Source organism: Lutra lutra, chromosome 7 (genome assembly GCF_902655055.1).
Source record: "Lutra lutra chromosome 7, mLutLut1.2, whole genome shotgun sequence".
NCBI lineage: Eukaryota > Metazoa > Chordata > Mammalia > Carnivora > Mustelidae > Lutra > Lutra lutra.
This window is the reverse complement of record NC_062284.1, coordinates 53,855,992-53,873,209: the sequence shown is the minus strand read 5'-3', so window position 1 is coordinate 53,873,209 and position 17,218 is coordinate 53,855,992. Positions and strand designations below refer to the sequence as shown.

Below are 17,218 nucleotides of genomic sequence, written 5' to 3'. Positions count from 1 at the left end.
CCTGCTCACGAGCTTCTTGGTACCAGTGATGTGCAGATCTAACTATAGGGCTGTCATCAACTGCCTAATGATCTCCCTTAAATAGGACTGTCAGCCATTTTGTTTCATCCCAAAGGGTTCTTTGCAAATGACCCAGGGAGAAGAGGGGGAGCCAAGGTGCCCCCAGCCATCAAAAGAGCTCCAAACATAGTTGTTGTCACTCTTGGGCTGGGAGCCAGGGTGTGAGAGAGAAGCAGTAGGGATAGAATAGGCAAGCTCCATTGGTTTTCAAGTTCAAGGTCCTTCAGCTGGAGGAGAATAGAAAGAACTTTACTTCATCAGAGATGACCTGTGATAATATGAAATCTAAGCCGAGAGAGCCAAAGGCCGTGTATCCTTGTTCAGGGACAATCACTCAACACCACTGCAAGCTGAATCTTTGACAGGCATAGCTGGCGCTTGTGAACCACATGGCTTGGGGGGATGCTGGCAGATGAGAGACCTTGGATTATGATCATTCCTCCCCCTCTCTTACAAGTTTGGGGGCAATGTACACCCCTTCCTGTGTTAGAGTCATTGGGCACAGAGAAGTTTCTTTATTATTTTTGTTATCTATTTTATTGTTTATATATAAATATATCTTATATATTTAAATATTAAATAATATATTTAAAATATTGTTTATTATATCATTATAGTTTATTATTATTCAGCTCTCCAGTTCTCTCTGGCATTGTGCTCTGTGATTGGGTTACTCTTCAATATTGTACAGCCATGTGAGGGGGCTGGGAGTTATCTGTTTTTATCGACACTACTACCATGGGTCTTGAAATCAGGGAGATGTGAATTCAGAGCTATTACTAAGGTCAGTCTCTTGGAAGACTGTTGGGCATCATGGTGAAAAGGGCAGGCTCCTGATTCAGAGAGTCCCAAGGTTCAAGGTTAGAATCTATTTTTTACATGCTGTGTGGGGCTAGGCAAAATAATTAGCCTCTCTGTGCATCAATCTCTTTATCTACAAATAGAAGGATATTAGTATCTACAGGGTAGTTATAAGCACAAAACTGAGATGCTGTGATATGGTGGCACATAATGACTGTTCATTAAATATTCCCTGATTAACATTGCCTGATTCCTAGGACCCTTGGTATCCTCATTCTTAAAGCGATTGTGTTGTCGTTAATGTTAAATAACCTGGGGGGAATTCTCAGCAGTGTGGTGTGGAATGAATAGTTGATAATGTTATCAGTAATTACAACTGAGTAACAGAAGTGAAAAAAACTCCTGAAATGGACTTCAAAGACTCATTATTATTGCTTATTCTCTACTTTTTTTATGTCAGCATCTGTTCTCATGAGATTATTCAGTTCTGACTCATCAGTGAAAAGTAACCTTTTCTGCAGTAATTATTGTTACATGGGTAACAATAATTTGTTACATGGGTAACAAGAGTAGACAAATCTCTTTTTAAGATTCTGATTCTGGGGCATCTGAGTGGCTCAGTCAGTAGGCATCTGCCTTCAGCTCAGGTCATGATCCTGGAGTCCTGGGATCAAACCCCACCTTAGGCTCTCAGCTCAGTGGGAAACCTGCTTCTCCCTCTCCCACTCCCCCTGCTTGTGTTCACTCTTTCGCTGTCTCTCTCTGTCAAATAAATAAATGAAATGTTTCTTAAAAAATAAAATAACAAAAATCTCAGTCAGTCAACATGCTTTTACCAAACACATTATGTTCCCAGCTTAGATGGAGAAGCAGTTTTCTTCACTGGATTTGTAATTAACTAGGGTTACAAAGCCAGAAGCATACACATTCAATAAATTATAACCACGTGTATGTTGTACATAAGGCATTATGCCAACGAGTATCCTGACAGGTATAAACATGAACCCGATGTGGGTCCTGCCTTCAAGGGGTGCCAAGCCAGCTGAGAGGGCTGGGAGAAAGAGCATGGATGCAGACTCCCCGGATCGGGTTCAAGACTCTACCCCTCTCTACCAGTGAGACTGGAGGCAGGTTAACTGAACGGTTCTGTGCAGGAGCTCCTCCTTTGTCAAGTGCAGGTGACAATAGTACCAACACCATATCGTTGGGGTGAAACTCACCTGGTTATTATACATAGAGCATAGTGCCTGTTGTATAGTCTGAGAACAGTAAACGTTAGCCATTTCAAAACACATAGCTGGGGATAAGGCATGCATGTAAATGAACATAATGCAAGAGTATGGTGATATTGCTACGGAAATTTGGATAAAGGAGAGATTATGTAGGCTTCGTAAAGGATTGTGGTATTCGAGCTAAGCTTGGAAGGATAGGTAATATATCCACATGAAAAAATATGAGGTCATGGTAAGAAGTGTCCTCAACTCAAGCTGAAGAGAAAATTCTACCTTCACCCGTTCCTGAAAAGTCTGGTCTGTAACACACTCCTGTGATTTTTAAATGCCTGGGTTTGGTGGTGGTGGTTGTTGTTGTTGTTGTTGTTGTTGTTTTCGCTGGTGAGTTGTGTGTAGGTGGGAGATACTTAAATATTACTCAGTAGGGGGTCCTCTTGACCTTTTGGACAGTAAAATTATGTGATTGAAGGACTGTCATTGCTGTACAGACAACATAACTCCCATGACCCGTTTGGCAGTGCACAGAGCGCCCCTCAGTCATTTTGACACCTGAGAGGACTCCCTTGTTTCCTGTGCCCTTTGGGAGAATGTGATTACCTCCCGTCACCACAGGAGCTGGGGGAGGTTCCACCTGAGGGAAAACTTCATTCTCTCCAGAGAATTCACTGAATCCACATTCTGAGAGCACAGTGCTATTCTGGAGTTTTGTTCCATCTCAACTCAAAAGAAGACCATGAATGCTGACTTCACTATAAGCAGAGGTTTTGAATTTATTACTGACTCAATTTAATGATAAACAGTGATGTTTCTGTGCCAGTGAAAGTGTGGAGCTCCCCCCACCCCAATCTTTTCATATGTCTGTGATTTGTGGCTTCTCCCATTTTTCCTATAGCCCCTGAACAATCTCTTGGTACCAGCAGACATCTTCTCTGGGGATCTCTTACTATTGAATCTCTTATCTTCCCATCAGGTGGAAGGATTTTACTTTTCCATGTGACTCCATTTCTGTTTGGTCTGCCTGTCCGGTACTCCAGGATGTACACTAACACCAGGGCGTGTTGGGGTGAGATGGGGGAACAGGAGAGCCTTTGCTAGGGAGGAAGCCCCACCTGGCCCCCTCTCATTGCTTTAACTCAACCACACCTGCAAATGTTTTTGGTGTTTGAAACCCAAAGGTAAAGTTAAGTGATAGGGAGAGTGGGGGCATAGACTGACAGATTAGAGGAAAATGCTTTCCTCGGTCTCAGGCAGGGCTGTGCAGGAGGTAAGCACGTAAGTGTAAATAGAGGTTGGCCTCATTTCTGGACCATCAGTGAGAGGATTGCTGTTCAAACAAGGTCTCTGAAGACTCAGGAGGGTTGCTTTTGAGAGGGATGCATGGGAGAGAGGTCCCCCTCCTTTGGAATTCTGAGTGGTTCCCCTCCTTGACCTTCAGCTCCTCCCCATGTGAACCCTCCAGGCTTCTCTCAGCTGTCCTTTCCCATATGTCTAGGACGCATTCTCCTATCACCATCCCCAGTTTCCTTCTGCATCCCTGGCAAATGTGTTACCTACTACATGCAACCCCATCCCCCCCCCCCCCCACAACATGGCTCTTGCCTCATCCAAGCCTGATGCCAAATGGACCTTCCCTTCACGGATCCCATCTCTGCCTGATCTCTGCTGTTGTCTCTCTTCCCCTCAGTCACATCTCACTGCCCCGTTTCTGTCATTTATCTGGAGATGGCTTTAACTTACTCTCGTGCACCCAGTATGGAAATTGTCCGCTCACCCAGACTGCGTGCCTTTCCCGTGTTCCAGCAGTGAGGGTCATGCTGCAGTGAGGGTCCCGCACACATGGACCTGCTCCTGCAGACCCCACCCCAGAGCTGAGAATTCTGACTCGGGGGAGGCATTCAGTACGGCCATGTGAAGAGCAGACTCCCCTTTTCGGTATCACACGCAGAAGCCTGCACCTCCCAGTGTACCTGATAACGATAGAGCAAGGTGACTTGGGGACCTCGTTCCCCATGGGGAGGCAGCCCCCGCTCGCTCACACGCGTGTCTCTGTTCTGCTGGCAGGAAGACGAGGTGGTTCTCCAGTGCATCACGAACATTCACAAGGAGCAAAGGAAGTTCTGCCTGGCAGCCGAGGGCCTCGGGAACCGCCTGTGCTTCTTGGAGCCCACTTCCGAAGCCAAGGTAAGATCGATCGCCAGCCCTGCCCCTTCTTCCCTTGGCCTCCCAGCGGTCTCGTTCCGGGGAAGGAGCTGCAGGGAGAGAGGAGGAGGAGGAGGGTGATGGGGAAGAAGTGAGAAAAAACACCTTTGTTTTTAAAAGGGGAAGTAGATGGGGTTTAAACTGTACGTCTGCCCAATCCTGCTGCAATCTTACCGCAGTAGGAACCCAGAGCAGTGAAGAAGGAGTGGTGCCTCATTTGCCAGACACCAGGAATGTCTTGTGGTCAGCCCTCACAGAAGAGGGTCTCCTCATCCTCCCAGAACACCATTTTGTATGAATTCCTAGAAGTCCAGGCGCATGTTCTTTACTCTCAAGTGGCATTTATCGCTCCAAGGACTCTCCGGGGCTTGGGCCTGTGTTTTGCAGTAGGCACGCTGCTCTCCATCCTCACTGTGCTGAGGGCACCACTCCCACCTCCTGCCCGCTCTCACTTGGGGGCAGAGAGGAACGTCTGCTCTGGTCCCTGCCTGCGTCAGGGGGCATGTGATGTCCCCTGTCTCTTCAGCCACACTTCCAGGCTGTCTCTGCTTTTCGTCATCTGTATGTCAGGTGGATCTGTGTGCTCAGCATGATCACAATACTTCGAAGTCCTGGCCAGACCCTTGGACCACTCAGGGTTTCCAGCTGTTTCCAGAGAAACAGCTCTCTGTCTCTCGATGGGCCGATGGTGGGTGGATTGAAGATACTGTCTCTTGCAGTTATCAGGGCTGGCAAGTCTGAAGTCTGTACATCAGATCAGCAGGTTAGAAACTCAGGCAGAAGTTCATGCTGTCTTGAGGCAGAATACTTTTTCTCTGGGAAACCCCAGGTTATTTTTTGAAGACCTTCAAAGGATGAGGTGAGGCCCACCCACATTCTCAAGGGTGACTTTTACTTAAAGTCAACAGATTATAGATGTTAATCACATCTCTCAAATACCTTCACATCAAAACCTGGATTGCTGTTTGATTAAATAATGGAGTACTATAGTCTAGCCATGTTGACATACAAGTGACCATCCTACCCTCCAAGGTCAGTTTTCTCACAGAACCACTTTTTTTTTTGTTTGTTTATTGTTTTTTAGTTTTTTTAAAGCAGAAAGTGGTTAGTGTATTTTTCAATAGGCCCACTTGATGAGCATGTCATTTCTCCACAGGACTCTACACAATCCACAGACACACATGTGTAGTTCACCCGATAGAACACCAGACACAGACACATACCCATAGTTCACCCTAGAGCACCAGATATGCACCATGTTGGCCGTATCTCCCAGATGCCCCTGTCCTCTCCATCACGTTTTTGCCCTCCCATGGGGGTCACCAATTCCCAAGTACAAATGTCTATCTGTGACAATGGCCAGTGTCAGGACAGAGTCCCATTAAAATAAATGATAAAGAGAGGGTCACTGGGTGGCTCAGTTGGTTAAGCCTCTGACTCTTGATTTCAGCTCAGGTCATGATCTCGGAGTCCTGGGATCAAGCCCCATGTCAGGCTCTGAGCTCAGTGGGGACTCTGCTTGGGATTTTCTCTCTCCCTCTGCCCCCACCCCCATAATAATTCTTTTTAAAAAGGCAAAAGAAAAGGAAGATTTTTTTTTTCCTTTCAAAGGTTTTAGACTTGATTTCCCTGAGGTCTTCTTCATTCACTTTTGTCCTAAGCTAGATATTTTTCTTTTCATTCCCAGCAGTCTGGGATAATAGGAAGATCACTGGAGTAAAAAATCAGGGATCACTGGAGTAGAAATCAGGAATTTAGTTCTCAACCCCTAGCTAGTCATGTAACTATGGGTGAGCCACTCAAAACTTGTTTTTAGTTTTCTCATCTGCCAGATGAGGTATGGTCCAGTGCACTAGAAAGAACATTGGCCTGAGGTGGAAACCAGTGATCCATTTTCTGGTAATCCCCTGCATAGGGCTTGGGGCGGTGGTTTAGGGCACGGACTCTGGAGCCAAACTGTCAGAACTGGAGTCCTATCTCTTACCACTCACCAACTAAGTCAGGATCTTGGAGGTACTCTACTTTTCTGAGCTTAGTTTCCTCATCTGCTTCATGGGAATTTAATAGTAACGACCTAAAAAGGTTGTTGTGGGAATTAAGTGAGTTGATACACTCGAAGTGCCTAGCACATTGTAGAGTCTATGTAACCATGCGCTACTATGATTTAATCATACCTAAACCAGATGAAAAACAACTGTATATCCAAATCCAAGAATATTTTGTATCCCCTAGGAATAAAAATAACCCATAGCACACATAAATGCATTTGAGGATGAGAAAATATCCTTCCTAACATGCACCTGAATAAGTGTTCTTATTTTATTTTTTTGAGAGAGAGAAAACCGAGCACATGAGCACAGAGTGGGGGAGGGGCAGCAGAAGAGGGAGAGAGAACCCAAGCAGACGCCCTGCTGAGCACTGAGCCTGATGCAGGGCTTGATCTCATGACCCTGAGATGAGACCTGAGCCAAAATCAGGAGTCAGACAGTTAACTGAGCCCCCCACGCTTCCCTAAGTGTTATTATTTTAATTTTTCATTTAAAATTTAGAACAAGGTAATAAGCCTAAAAAAGAGATGTAACATCATAATTTTATCATCTTGTCACAACTGTTTTCATTTGTTTTTCATTCGGTCTTTGTCCACATGTACCTGCATGTTTTCAGTGTTGTACTTGGAGTGGATATACAGGCATTCTGCTTTCTTTTCTTTGACACTTTAGCCCATTCCATAATGCTCTGTAGCCTTCATGGGTCTTAAGAAAAATGTATATGGCTTTGCTAGTTTACTTTTGCTTCTTAGAGTAAATGTCCAGGAGAAGAATGACTGGTGTTAGGAACATGAACAGTATTTGGCTGCTTTTCCCCAAAGGATATAGCAGTTGTCACAGCTGACATGCCCACTATTGTTACGTGAGCAGTTGTCCCTTCTGTATATAGTATGAGGAAAGACACCAGGAGTGCTTCTCAAAAAAAAAAAAAAAAAAAAAAAAAACACAAAAAACAAAAACCCAGGGTGAAATTCATGGAGAGGATAAAGTTCTCACAACTTCTTGTCACCATTCCAGGGAGCCGCCTGCTAGCCGCCATTTTCTGAGGCTTCAGTCTTTCCTGCAGTCCGCTACAACTATGGCACCTGTCCTCTCCCTGCCCATGAAATATTTCCCTTAATTCCCTGCCATGAAATTTCTCAACCACCTGTGCCATTCTTAGGTTCTCAGAAGCTAACGTAAGGTGTGCAGTGAAATAGGAAAGTGTATTCCCAAGCCTGGCACTGAGGGTGAGGCACGTACCTCAAACACCACTCTTAGCACCAGCTACAGAGCCGCCCCTGACCTTGGCGTTCCTAGTCAAGGGTATTTCAGGGTAGTTGAGACCCAGAGAGATAAAATTGAAATAAATTCTAGGGAGAAGACAGACCTCTGAGAAAGAAGAGATGAGATAAGGTTCTCAAAAGATATTCTTAGTATACAAGCCCTAAGAGAAGGAGGTCACCCTGAAGCGAGGAGTGAGAAGGTAGTAGAATGAGAAGCAAAAGTATGCCAACATTTGCTGTAGACATAGAGACTATTTTACACTTTGGAGAGTTCTTGTGACTTTCTGTTTGCCATGGCCCACTCTTCTCTGAAGGTCTTCTGAAACTGCAAATGTCAGCAGATGGGAGCACTGTTACTCAGCTTCCGTTTCAAAGATGCACAGCTCCAGGAATTAAAAGGGGTCTTGTTTTATAAGAACGACTTCAGAATTACAACCAGAGACCAGGAAACATGGAAAGGAAATGTTGCTTCTTTTTTTAATCAATAACAGCAGATACTATCTTACTGTTATTTAAAAAAAAAAATTCTTTTAAGATTTTATTTGACAAAGGGAGTGTGCAACAGAGGGAGAGGGAGAAGCAGACTCCCTACTGTGCAGGGAGCCCTAGGCAGGGCTCCATCCCAGGACCTTGGGGTCATGATCTGAGCCAAAAGCAGATGCTTAACCGGTGGAGCAACACAGGCACATTTTACGGTCATTTTTAAGTGGAAAACTTGTTCACAGGAATTTACTAATTTTCCTCTGGCCCATATTATCTCCTCTGTTTTGTACTAATAGTACCAGCTGGGGAAAAGGGTGGTGGATCTTACTTGGTTTAACTTAACATCCAAACTCCTGAGACTCTCCTCGACTGCTTGGCACCAGTCTGTGCAGTGGGACCGGAACCACTTGCCTGCTGGGACGTGTCAGGCCCACCTTGGGGGAATCCTTGCTTCTGAATCCCCACCCCAGGTGACAGCTCGAATTCAAAGAGACAAGGTCCACGTCAGGCAGGTCCCATGACATACAAGCCTCATGTACCATGGGATCCAGGGTTTCCTGTAACAACTCTGCAGGCCTAACTTTTGGGGACCCCACAAAGGACATCTCCCACAAGCTGGGAGAGTCTTACGCTTGGGGAATTGCAAAGATAAGGCTTCTTCTGTGGGGTATTGGTGTCTTCTCGGTACCGACTCAGGCTGCCGGTCAGGGATCTTTTTCACTGTAAGCAGTGTTCCCGAGTAACATAATTCACATATCCCCAGCTTGTCCTGAGAACAAAACTGGACAGTTAACTGAAGGTCCTATTCTCATGCAGTGGGAGAAAAGAATTTTGTAAGCCTTATTCCCCCAGCAATCTTCATTGAGGACGATTATTTAACTACTCTGGCCTTGTCTGATGTGGCTGGAACCCCAGCACCTTTCCAAATCCTCACTTCCGCCTTCCCTAATTTCACATCATCAAAAAGTAAGAAGCATTTGGGAACTTTCTGTTGAAGATCAGTTTCAACAGACCAAGGTTTGTTGTTTCACTGACTTTAATGAGGATGAAATGGAAATTGTGAAATGAAAAACTTAACCCTTGTGCCTTTTAAAAAAAAATTTTTTTAAGATTTTATTTATATATTTGTCAGAGAGCACAAGCTGAGGGAGAAGCAGGCTCCCCACTGAGCAAGGAGCCCAATTCGGGACTCAATCCCAGGACCCTGGGGTTATTATGTATCATGCATGACTTGAGCCAAAGACGGATACTCAACCAACTGAGCCACCCCACCACCCACCCTCGTGCCCTGTAAAAGCCAGTGGCATGTCTGGAATCTTCAGGCTCCCAGTGTCTGTGAATGAAGTTCTGCCTCTCAGCCAGGGAACACTTCCTGGTCATGGTGGATTCAAAATGAACAATCCGATTTCAAATCCAGTTTTCAAACTGAAGTCCTGTTCCCCTCCACCTCCTCTTTTGAAAAAAAATAAAATAAAATAACAGTCTGCTGTGGTTTCTGAGAGGTTGGATGGGCTCTGAGGACCCAGGATTAAACATTTGTGATCGTGCAGACATTGTTATGTAGATGGCATGAATTAGGAGAGAATTCCAGGCTAAAAATAACTTATTTTCTATTATTTTTATTATCTTCAGCTCAGAATAGATTTACTGTTGACTTCTACAAACCTAAGCCTGTGCACATTTGCAGAGAAGGCTCAGCCTGAGAGTGTGCGCTTTTCTTTGAACTTCTGATCACTATTTTAGAGTGTAGTAGTCTCCCAGACTTACAATCTTAGGAAAAGCCAAACTATTATAGAACTTAGGTTTTTTAAAAAAAAAAACAAAACAAAACAAAAAATCAAAACTGCCTTGTCACATGAGAGAGAATGATAGTGGAAAATGTGACCCGTTTTGATCGTTTGGTTTCCATTTATCAGGCCTCATGTGCTGGTTGCTGCATACCGTGCGGGAGCCTTCACACTCTCATTTAATTTTTATCGCCCTATGGAGCGAATACTGATCTCATTTACAGAGAAGGATACAAGAATTCAGATAAAGTTAATTCCAAACTGGTATGACTAATTCTATAGTACTCAGCAATTAAGAGTATCATGGATCCAACTTACTTAAAGATAGAGAAACCATATTTTTTCATGTGGTAACTTTTAAGATCACCTGGGCAGATCTCCAGACCCCCTCCCACAACCTTCCTGCATCTGTCCTCTGAATGCCTGACATTCCAAAGTTAGAAATAGGTATTTTGCTTAAATCAAGTAGAAACTATTAAAATGCAAATGTTCCAAGAGAGCACATGAAGCAATGTTAAATTTTTATAGCTAATTTTTTTAGTATAAATGACATTAGGTATTTTCTCGAAAATAAGTTTATACAGAGGAATAAGGCAGATTATTAAGTGCCTCTGTCTTAAGATATAAGGCACAGAAACACTGGGAATGTGGGATCAAACGTCTACTGCACTGAATTTGGATAGTTTACTTGTCTTGACGCCTCCACTCCACCAGTCTGTGAGCACTGGAGTGATGACCGTGGTTAAGACACATGACTGTGGACCATGGAACAAGACTATTTGAGCTGGTAATTCAGGCTCCACTGCTTAATGCCTCTCTGACCATGGCTCCCGTGACTTTACCTTTTGCTGCCTCAGTTTCCTTGACTTGAAAACTGTATCCACCTTATAGATTATTATGAAGGTTCAGTTACATGAGTTCCTAATTATAAAACACTTATAACAGTGCTTTACACACAGCAAAGTGTTTTTTATGCAGTAGCTCTTATTATCCCAAGTATGGAGTCAGACATACGTTAGGTCATCAGGAACCATTGCTTGATGAGTGACCCACATAATGAATTAGTTAAGTGAGTTAAATATTTAAATTAGTTAAATATTTACTTTTTAATTTTAATTCCAGTATAATTAACATACAGTGCTGTATTTCAGGTATACAGTATAGAGATTCAACAACTCGTTGCTCATCATCATAGTGTACTCTTAAACGCCTTCACCTGTTTCACCCCTCCCCCACCACATCCCCTCTGGTGACCAGTGGTTTGTTCTCTAGAGTTCAGAGTCTGCTTTTCTGTTTGTTTCTTTTGTTTGGTTTCTCAAATTCCACATATGAGTGAAGTCATAGGTATTTGTCTTTCTCTGACTTATTTTACTTAGCAGAATAGCCTCTAGTTCCATCCACATGGTCACATATGGCAAGATTTCATTCTCTTTGATGGCTGAATAATGTTTTCATTGTGTAGACACACCACATCTTTATCCTTCTATCAGAGGACACTTGGGCTGCTTGCATGTCTCAACTGTTGTAAATGGTGCTGTAATACACGTAAGCGTACATGTATTTTTCAAAGCTAGTGTTCTTATTTTCTTTAGGTAAATATCCAGTAGTGGGATTACCGGATCATATGGTATTCTATTTTTAGTTTTTTTAGGAGCCTCCATTCTGTTTTCCACAGTGACTGTACCAGTTTACATTTCCCATCAATAATGCATGAGGGTTCCTTTTTCTCCACATCCTCACCAACACTTGTTATTTCTTGTCTTTTTCATTCTCGCCATTCTGACAGATATAAGGTGATCTTTCATTGTGGTTTTGATTTGCATTTCCCTGGTGATGACTCCTGTTGAGCATCTTTTCATGTGTCTTTTGGCCGTCTGGATGTCTTTGGAGAAATGTCTGTTCATGTCTTCTTCCCATCTTTTTTTTTTTTTTTAAGATTTTATTTATTTATTTGATAGTCAGAGATCACAAGTAGGCAGAGAGGCAGGCAGAGAGAGAGGAAGGGAAGCAGGCTCCCTGCTGAGCAGAGAGCCCGACACGGGGCTCGATCCCAGCACCCTGGGATCACGACCTGAGCCGAAGGCAGAGGCTTTAACCCACTGAGCCACCCAGGTGCCCCCCCCATCTTTTTTTAAGTAGGCTTCACACCTAGTGTGGAGCCCAAGGCAGGGCTTGAACTCATGACCCTCAGATCAAGACCTGAGTCAGATGTTTAATCAACTGAGCCACCCAGGTGCCCCTCTTCTGCCCGTTTTTTAATTGGATTATTTGTTTTTTTTGGTGTTGAGTTGTAGAAGTTCTTTATTTTTAGATACTAACCCTTAATCAGATATGTCATTTGCAAATATCTTCTCCCATTCAGTCGTTGTCTTTTGGTACTGTTGATTGTTTCCTTCGCTGTGCAGAAGCTTTTTATTTTGATATAGTTCCCATAGTATTTTGCTTTTGTTTCTCTAGCCACGGGAGGCATAACTAGAAAAATGCTGCTACAGCCAATGTCAGAGAAGTTAGTACCTGTGTTCTCTTCTAGGATTTTTATGGTTTCAGGTCTCGAATTAAGGTCTCTAATCCATTTTGCATTTATTTTTGTGTATAGTGTAAGAATAAGTATTTTATTTGGACTTCTGGATTTAACCATCAGCAGGACATTTACGACATTTAAAGTGAAATATGAATGAGAGTCAGGGTAAGTTAGATGAAAAGGATTAAGCAATGAGTGAATAGTTTTAAAAAATAAAGTGAACCAGTGGGATGTACGTTTTTATTATTTTTGATTTCTAATTTAATTCTGATATGACCAAAACCATGCTCTGTAGATTTAAATTCTTGGCAATTTATTAGGACTGTTTTATGGCCTAGCATGTGGCCTATCTTGCTTAATATTCCATGTGTTCTCCTTTTTAAAAAGATTTTATTTATTTGACACAGAGAGATCACAAGTAGGCAGAGCAACAGGCAAAGAGAGGGGGAAGTAGGCTCCCTGCAGAGAGCAGAGAGCCTGATTTGGGGTTCAATCTCAGGACCCCGAGATCATGACCTGAGCTGAAGGCAGAGGCTTAACCCACTGAACCACCCATGTGCCCCCCGTGTGTTCTACTTTTAAAAGTGGATCTTTTCCGGTTGTTAGCTAGTGTTTTATGAGTATTAAGATGGTTCAAATCGTGGTGTTCAAATCTTCTCTTCTTACTGTGTTGTATTTATATGCTCTATCAATCACCGAGATGGAGGTATTAAAAACTATGGAGATTTGTGTATGTCTCCCTTGAGTTCTGTCAGTTTTGTTTCAAGTATTTTAAAGCTCTCTTCTTAGGTATGTGTGTGTGTGTATATATATATATAGGATTTTTATTTTCCTGTTGAATTAATCTTTGTGTCATTATCAAATGCTCCTGTTTATCCTTGATCTTATTGTATACTTTGATATTAACATAGCTGTAAGCTTTCTTATGCTTACTATTTTGTGGTATATCTTTTTCTATTTTGTTTTCAACTTGTTTACATATCTTTGTATTTAAGGCATGTCCCTCATAAACAACATGGAGTTACATGTCACTCCTCACCCTTTTTTACAATCTCTGCTGTGTTATTGGAGTGTTCAGTCCCTTAAATTTATTGTAACTATTGATACCATTGAGTTTTAGTCTACCATGTTGCTATTTGTTTTCTTTTGTTTCCTCTGGTTTTTATTCTTGTTTCTCTCTCTCTCTCTTTTTAAACTTCTTTAGGATAAATCAAATATATTTTAGTATTCTATTTTGTCTCCTCAGTTGACTTTTTAGCTCTATGTCTGTGCATTATTTTTTAGTCATTACTTTAGGGATTGCAGGATAAATCCTTCTCAGAGTCTGTCTGGAGTAGCATTACACCACTTTCCTTTAATCCTTCGTGCTAGTATTGTCACACGTTTTATTTTTGTAAGTTACATAATATGCAGTACTTTCTTATTTTTGTTTCAAAGTCAGTTGTCTCAAGGAAATTAAGAAAAGGAAAAAAATCATCCTTTATAATATTGACATATTTACCATTGTCAGTGCTCTTCAGTCTCTAGATCCAGACTCCCATCTAGTAGCATAAGCCTGAAGAATGTCCTTTAGCATTTCTCATAGCCCAGGTCTGCCAGTGACAAAAATCTCTCAGCTTTTATTTCACTGACAATGTCTTTATTTTGTCTCCATTTTTGAAGGATATTTTCTCTGTAATTTCTTGATTTTTTTTCTTTTATCTCTTTAAATATGGTGTTTTACCATCTTTCTCTTTTTTTTTTTAAATGAAAAGTGAGCTATCATTCTTATGATTCCTCTTTATGTAGTAAGTCTTTTTTTTGCTGTCAAGTTTTAAGAATTTTCCTTATCTTTGATTTTAAACATGTTGAATTCAAAAGTACTGTAAGACATCCAAGAAGACATTTTGATAGGCATCTGAATATGTAAAACAGAAGTTCAGAAGAGAAGTTGGGATAATCTTTTCCAAGATTCAGAACATCTTTTTGCTTTTTAGTTTGAGTGATTACATTTGAGGGTAGTTTTCTTTGCATTTATCCTGCCTGGATTTGGCTGAGCTTCATGGATCTTTTAGTTATTGTGGTTTAGTTTATGTTTAATGAAGTTTGGAAATGTGGGGGCCATTACTTCTTAAAATATTTTTTCTGCCACATTTGCTCTTTCTGAACCAATTACTTATATATTAAACTGTTTGATAGTGTTCTATATATTTGTAAAATGGTTTATTTTTTTCAACTATTTTTCTCTCTCTGCTTCAGTTTGATTATTTCCTTCTGGCTTGTCTTTATATTAATTGATACTTTTACTTAATACAAATGTGCCATTTAGGGCACCTGGATGGCTCAGTGGGTTAAAGCCTCTGCCTTCGGCTCAGGTCATGATCTTAGGGCCTTGGGATCGAGCCCTGCATCGGGCTCTCTGCTCAGCAGGGAGCCTGCTTCCTCTTCTCTCTGCCTGCCTCTCTCCCTACTTGTGATCTCTGTCTGTCAAATAAATAAATAAATAAATAAATCTTTAAAAAATAAATAAATGTGCCATTAACTCCGAACAATGAATTTTTTTCTAGCTATGTATTTTTAAATTCTGAAATTTCCATCAGTTCACTTCTAAGGTTTTACATAGTAACCTCAAATTCTCTTTTGCTATTATTCCCATTTTTCCTATAGATTTATTAACATATTTATAATACTTATTTTAAATATTTGACTATTAATACCAGTATCCAGATTGTCTGTGGGTCTGCTCTTAGTAACTGAGCTTTCTCTTGATTATGAGTCACATTTTCCTATTTCTTTTGATATCTAGTGATGGTATGTATACAGAAGATTGTAGGTGGCATTTTGTAGTTCTCATTTTTTATCTATCCTGAAAAGTATTGTATAACTGTATATTGTATAATATAGCAGGCAGTTAAATTATTGGTGGATCTCCTCGATCTTATGGAGGCTTAGTCTATTTTGGTTTGAGTTTTAGTCCTAGAATATAGTCCTTGTTCTTGGGATTCAAGCCCTTCTGAGTTTTGTTTTGTTTTATAATTTTTTAATTTTTTAATAAACATATAATGTATTATTAGCCCCAGGGGTACAGGTCTGTGAATTGCCAGGTTTACACACTTCACAGCGCATACCCTCCCCAATGTCCATAACCCCACCACCCTCTCCCTCCCCTCCCCGCAGTTTGTTTTGTGACATTAAGAGTCTCTTATGGTTTGTCTCCCTCCTGATCCCATCTTGTTCCATTTATTCTTTTCCTACCCCCCAACTCCCCCGACATTGCATCTCCACTTCCTCATATCAGGGAGATCATATGATAGTTGTCTTTCTCCAATTGACTTATTTCGCTAAGGATAATACCCTCTAGTTCCATCCATGTCATCGCAAATAAGCCCTTCTGAGTTTTAATGAAACTCTAGGGGTGTTTCCTAACCCCTTCTAAATAGCAAGAATTGAACATCAAATTCTGACACTCTAAAACTGGGTAGCTGCTGAAACTTTCGCTCACTTTCAGTGTTCTAACTGTTGCCTTCCTTTGGATCCGTAAAATATTGCCCTGCATTTGAGTTGGCCAAACAATTCGAGGGACATTCGTGTGCTGATCTTTAAGTTTTCATCTGTGATGGTTCTGATTTTTCCAGCATTCTCCTTTTTAATTTCCTGACATTCTGACAGCCCAGAGTCAGGCCTCTGGCTCCATAGCAGCTTTATCCTGAGGCTTATCCCCATGAAGCCCATGAACAGAGGGCTTTCCCTCTGTTTCCCTCAAGGGCTTTCCCTCAAGGGAAAATTTAGTCAAATGCAGATAGTGCTTATTGGGCTTCCCATCTATTCCTATATTCCCATTATAGGAATAGAGTCCTATTCCTTCCAGCTTTAGGTTGCTCTCCAGTGCCTTCAAAGAGTTTTTAAAAATTTTTGTTCAGAATTTATAGCAGTTGTCAAGAGAGTTATTCTGCTGTAAGCTTCTCCGTTGTTACCTGAATCAGAACTTCATCATTGAGTGTTCACCACTCTTTGAAGCAGTTTAATGTTAAAAGGAAGAATAGGGGTGCCTGGGTGGTTCAGTCAGTTAAGCCTTCTACTCTTGATGTTGGCTCAGGTCATGATCCCAGTGTCATGAGATCAAGCCCCACGTCAGGCTCCGTGCTGGATGTGGAGCCTGCTTAAGATTCTCTCCCTCCCTCTCCTTCTGCCCCAACCACCCACAAAAGGAAGAAGCAAAAATAGTGTTGAGGCAGAATCCAGGTTATAGAGGGGTTTCCACAGTTACAAACACAAACACATTTCCAGGCAGAGAAAGAGGCTCTAGAGGAAGAGAGATTGAGGTTGCAAAAGAGAGAACTAAGAGATGGCACTATTAGTGAGGGGATTAAACTTGAGTGCAGCTTTGGCATATGCAAAAGGAAAGAGAGGAGGTGAGGGGATTTTGAAGTAGCAAGGATAAGAGCTGAATGTGAACAGGAATGTGTTGTCATAGGAGAACATGAACTTACGAAAGCTGTATGGATTCCTCATACGAAAAAGGGAAGAATAGACAAGAATTTTCTTTTTATTCTTTAGTGTTTTATTATTTTTCTTTTTTAACTTTTTATTTTTTTCCTGTATAATTTTTTTTTAAATTTCTTTTCAGTGCAACAGTATTCATTGTGTTTGCATCACACCCAGTGCTCCATGCAATACGTGCCATTCAGATATGACTAACAGAATGCATAGGGTGGCTAAAGAATGAAGATGGGAATAGTCCAGTGTGACCCCAGAGTTAATACTTTAGCTGCCTGTAGAGGGCATTTTATATAGTGAAAGGAATTTATTTGGAAAGACATAAATTAGGCCAGAGGGTGGTGGT

The 17,218-nt window shown here is 41.7% G+C and overlaps 1 protein-coding gene across 1 annotated transcript in view; it reads left to right on the top strand.

The window, feature by feature from the left end:
* The window catches only part of RYR3 (ryanodine receptor 3), a 517,407-nt gene that overhangs the window by 153,907 nt on the left and 346,282 nt on the right, over window positions 1-17,218 (top strand). Inside the window, exon 2 of the mRNA XM_047736987.1 lies at window positions 4,155-4,274. Coding sequence (XP_047592943.1) covers window positions 4,155-4,274 — 120 coding nt within the window. The remainder of the gene's footprint in view (window positions 1-4,154; window positions 4,275-17,218) is intronic.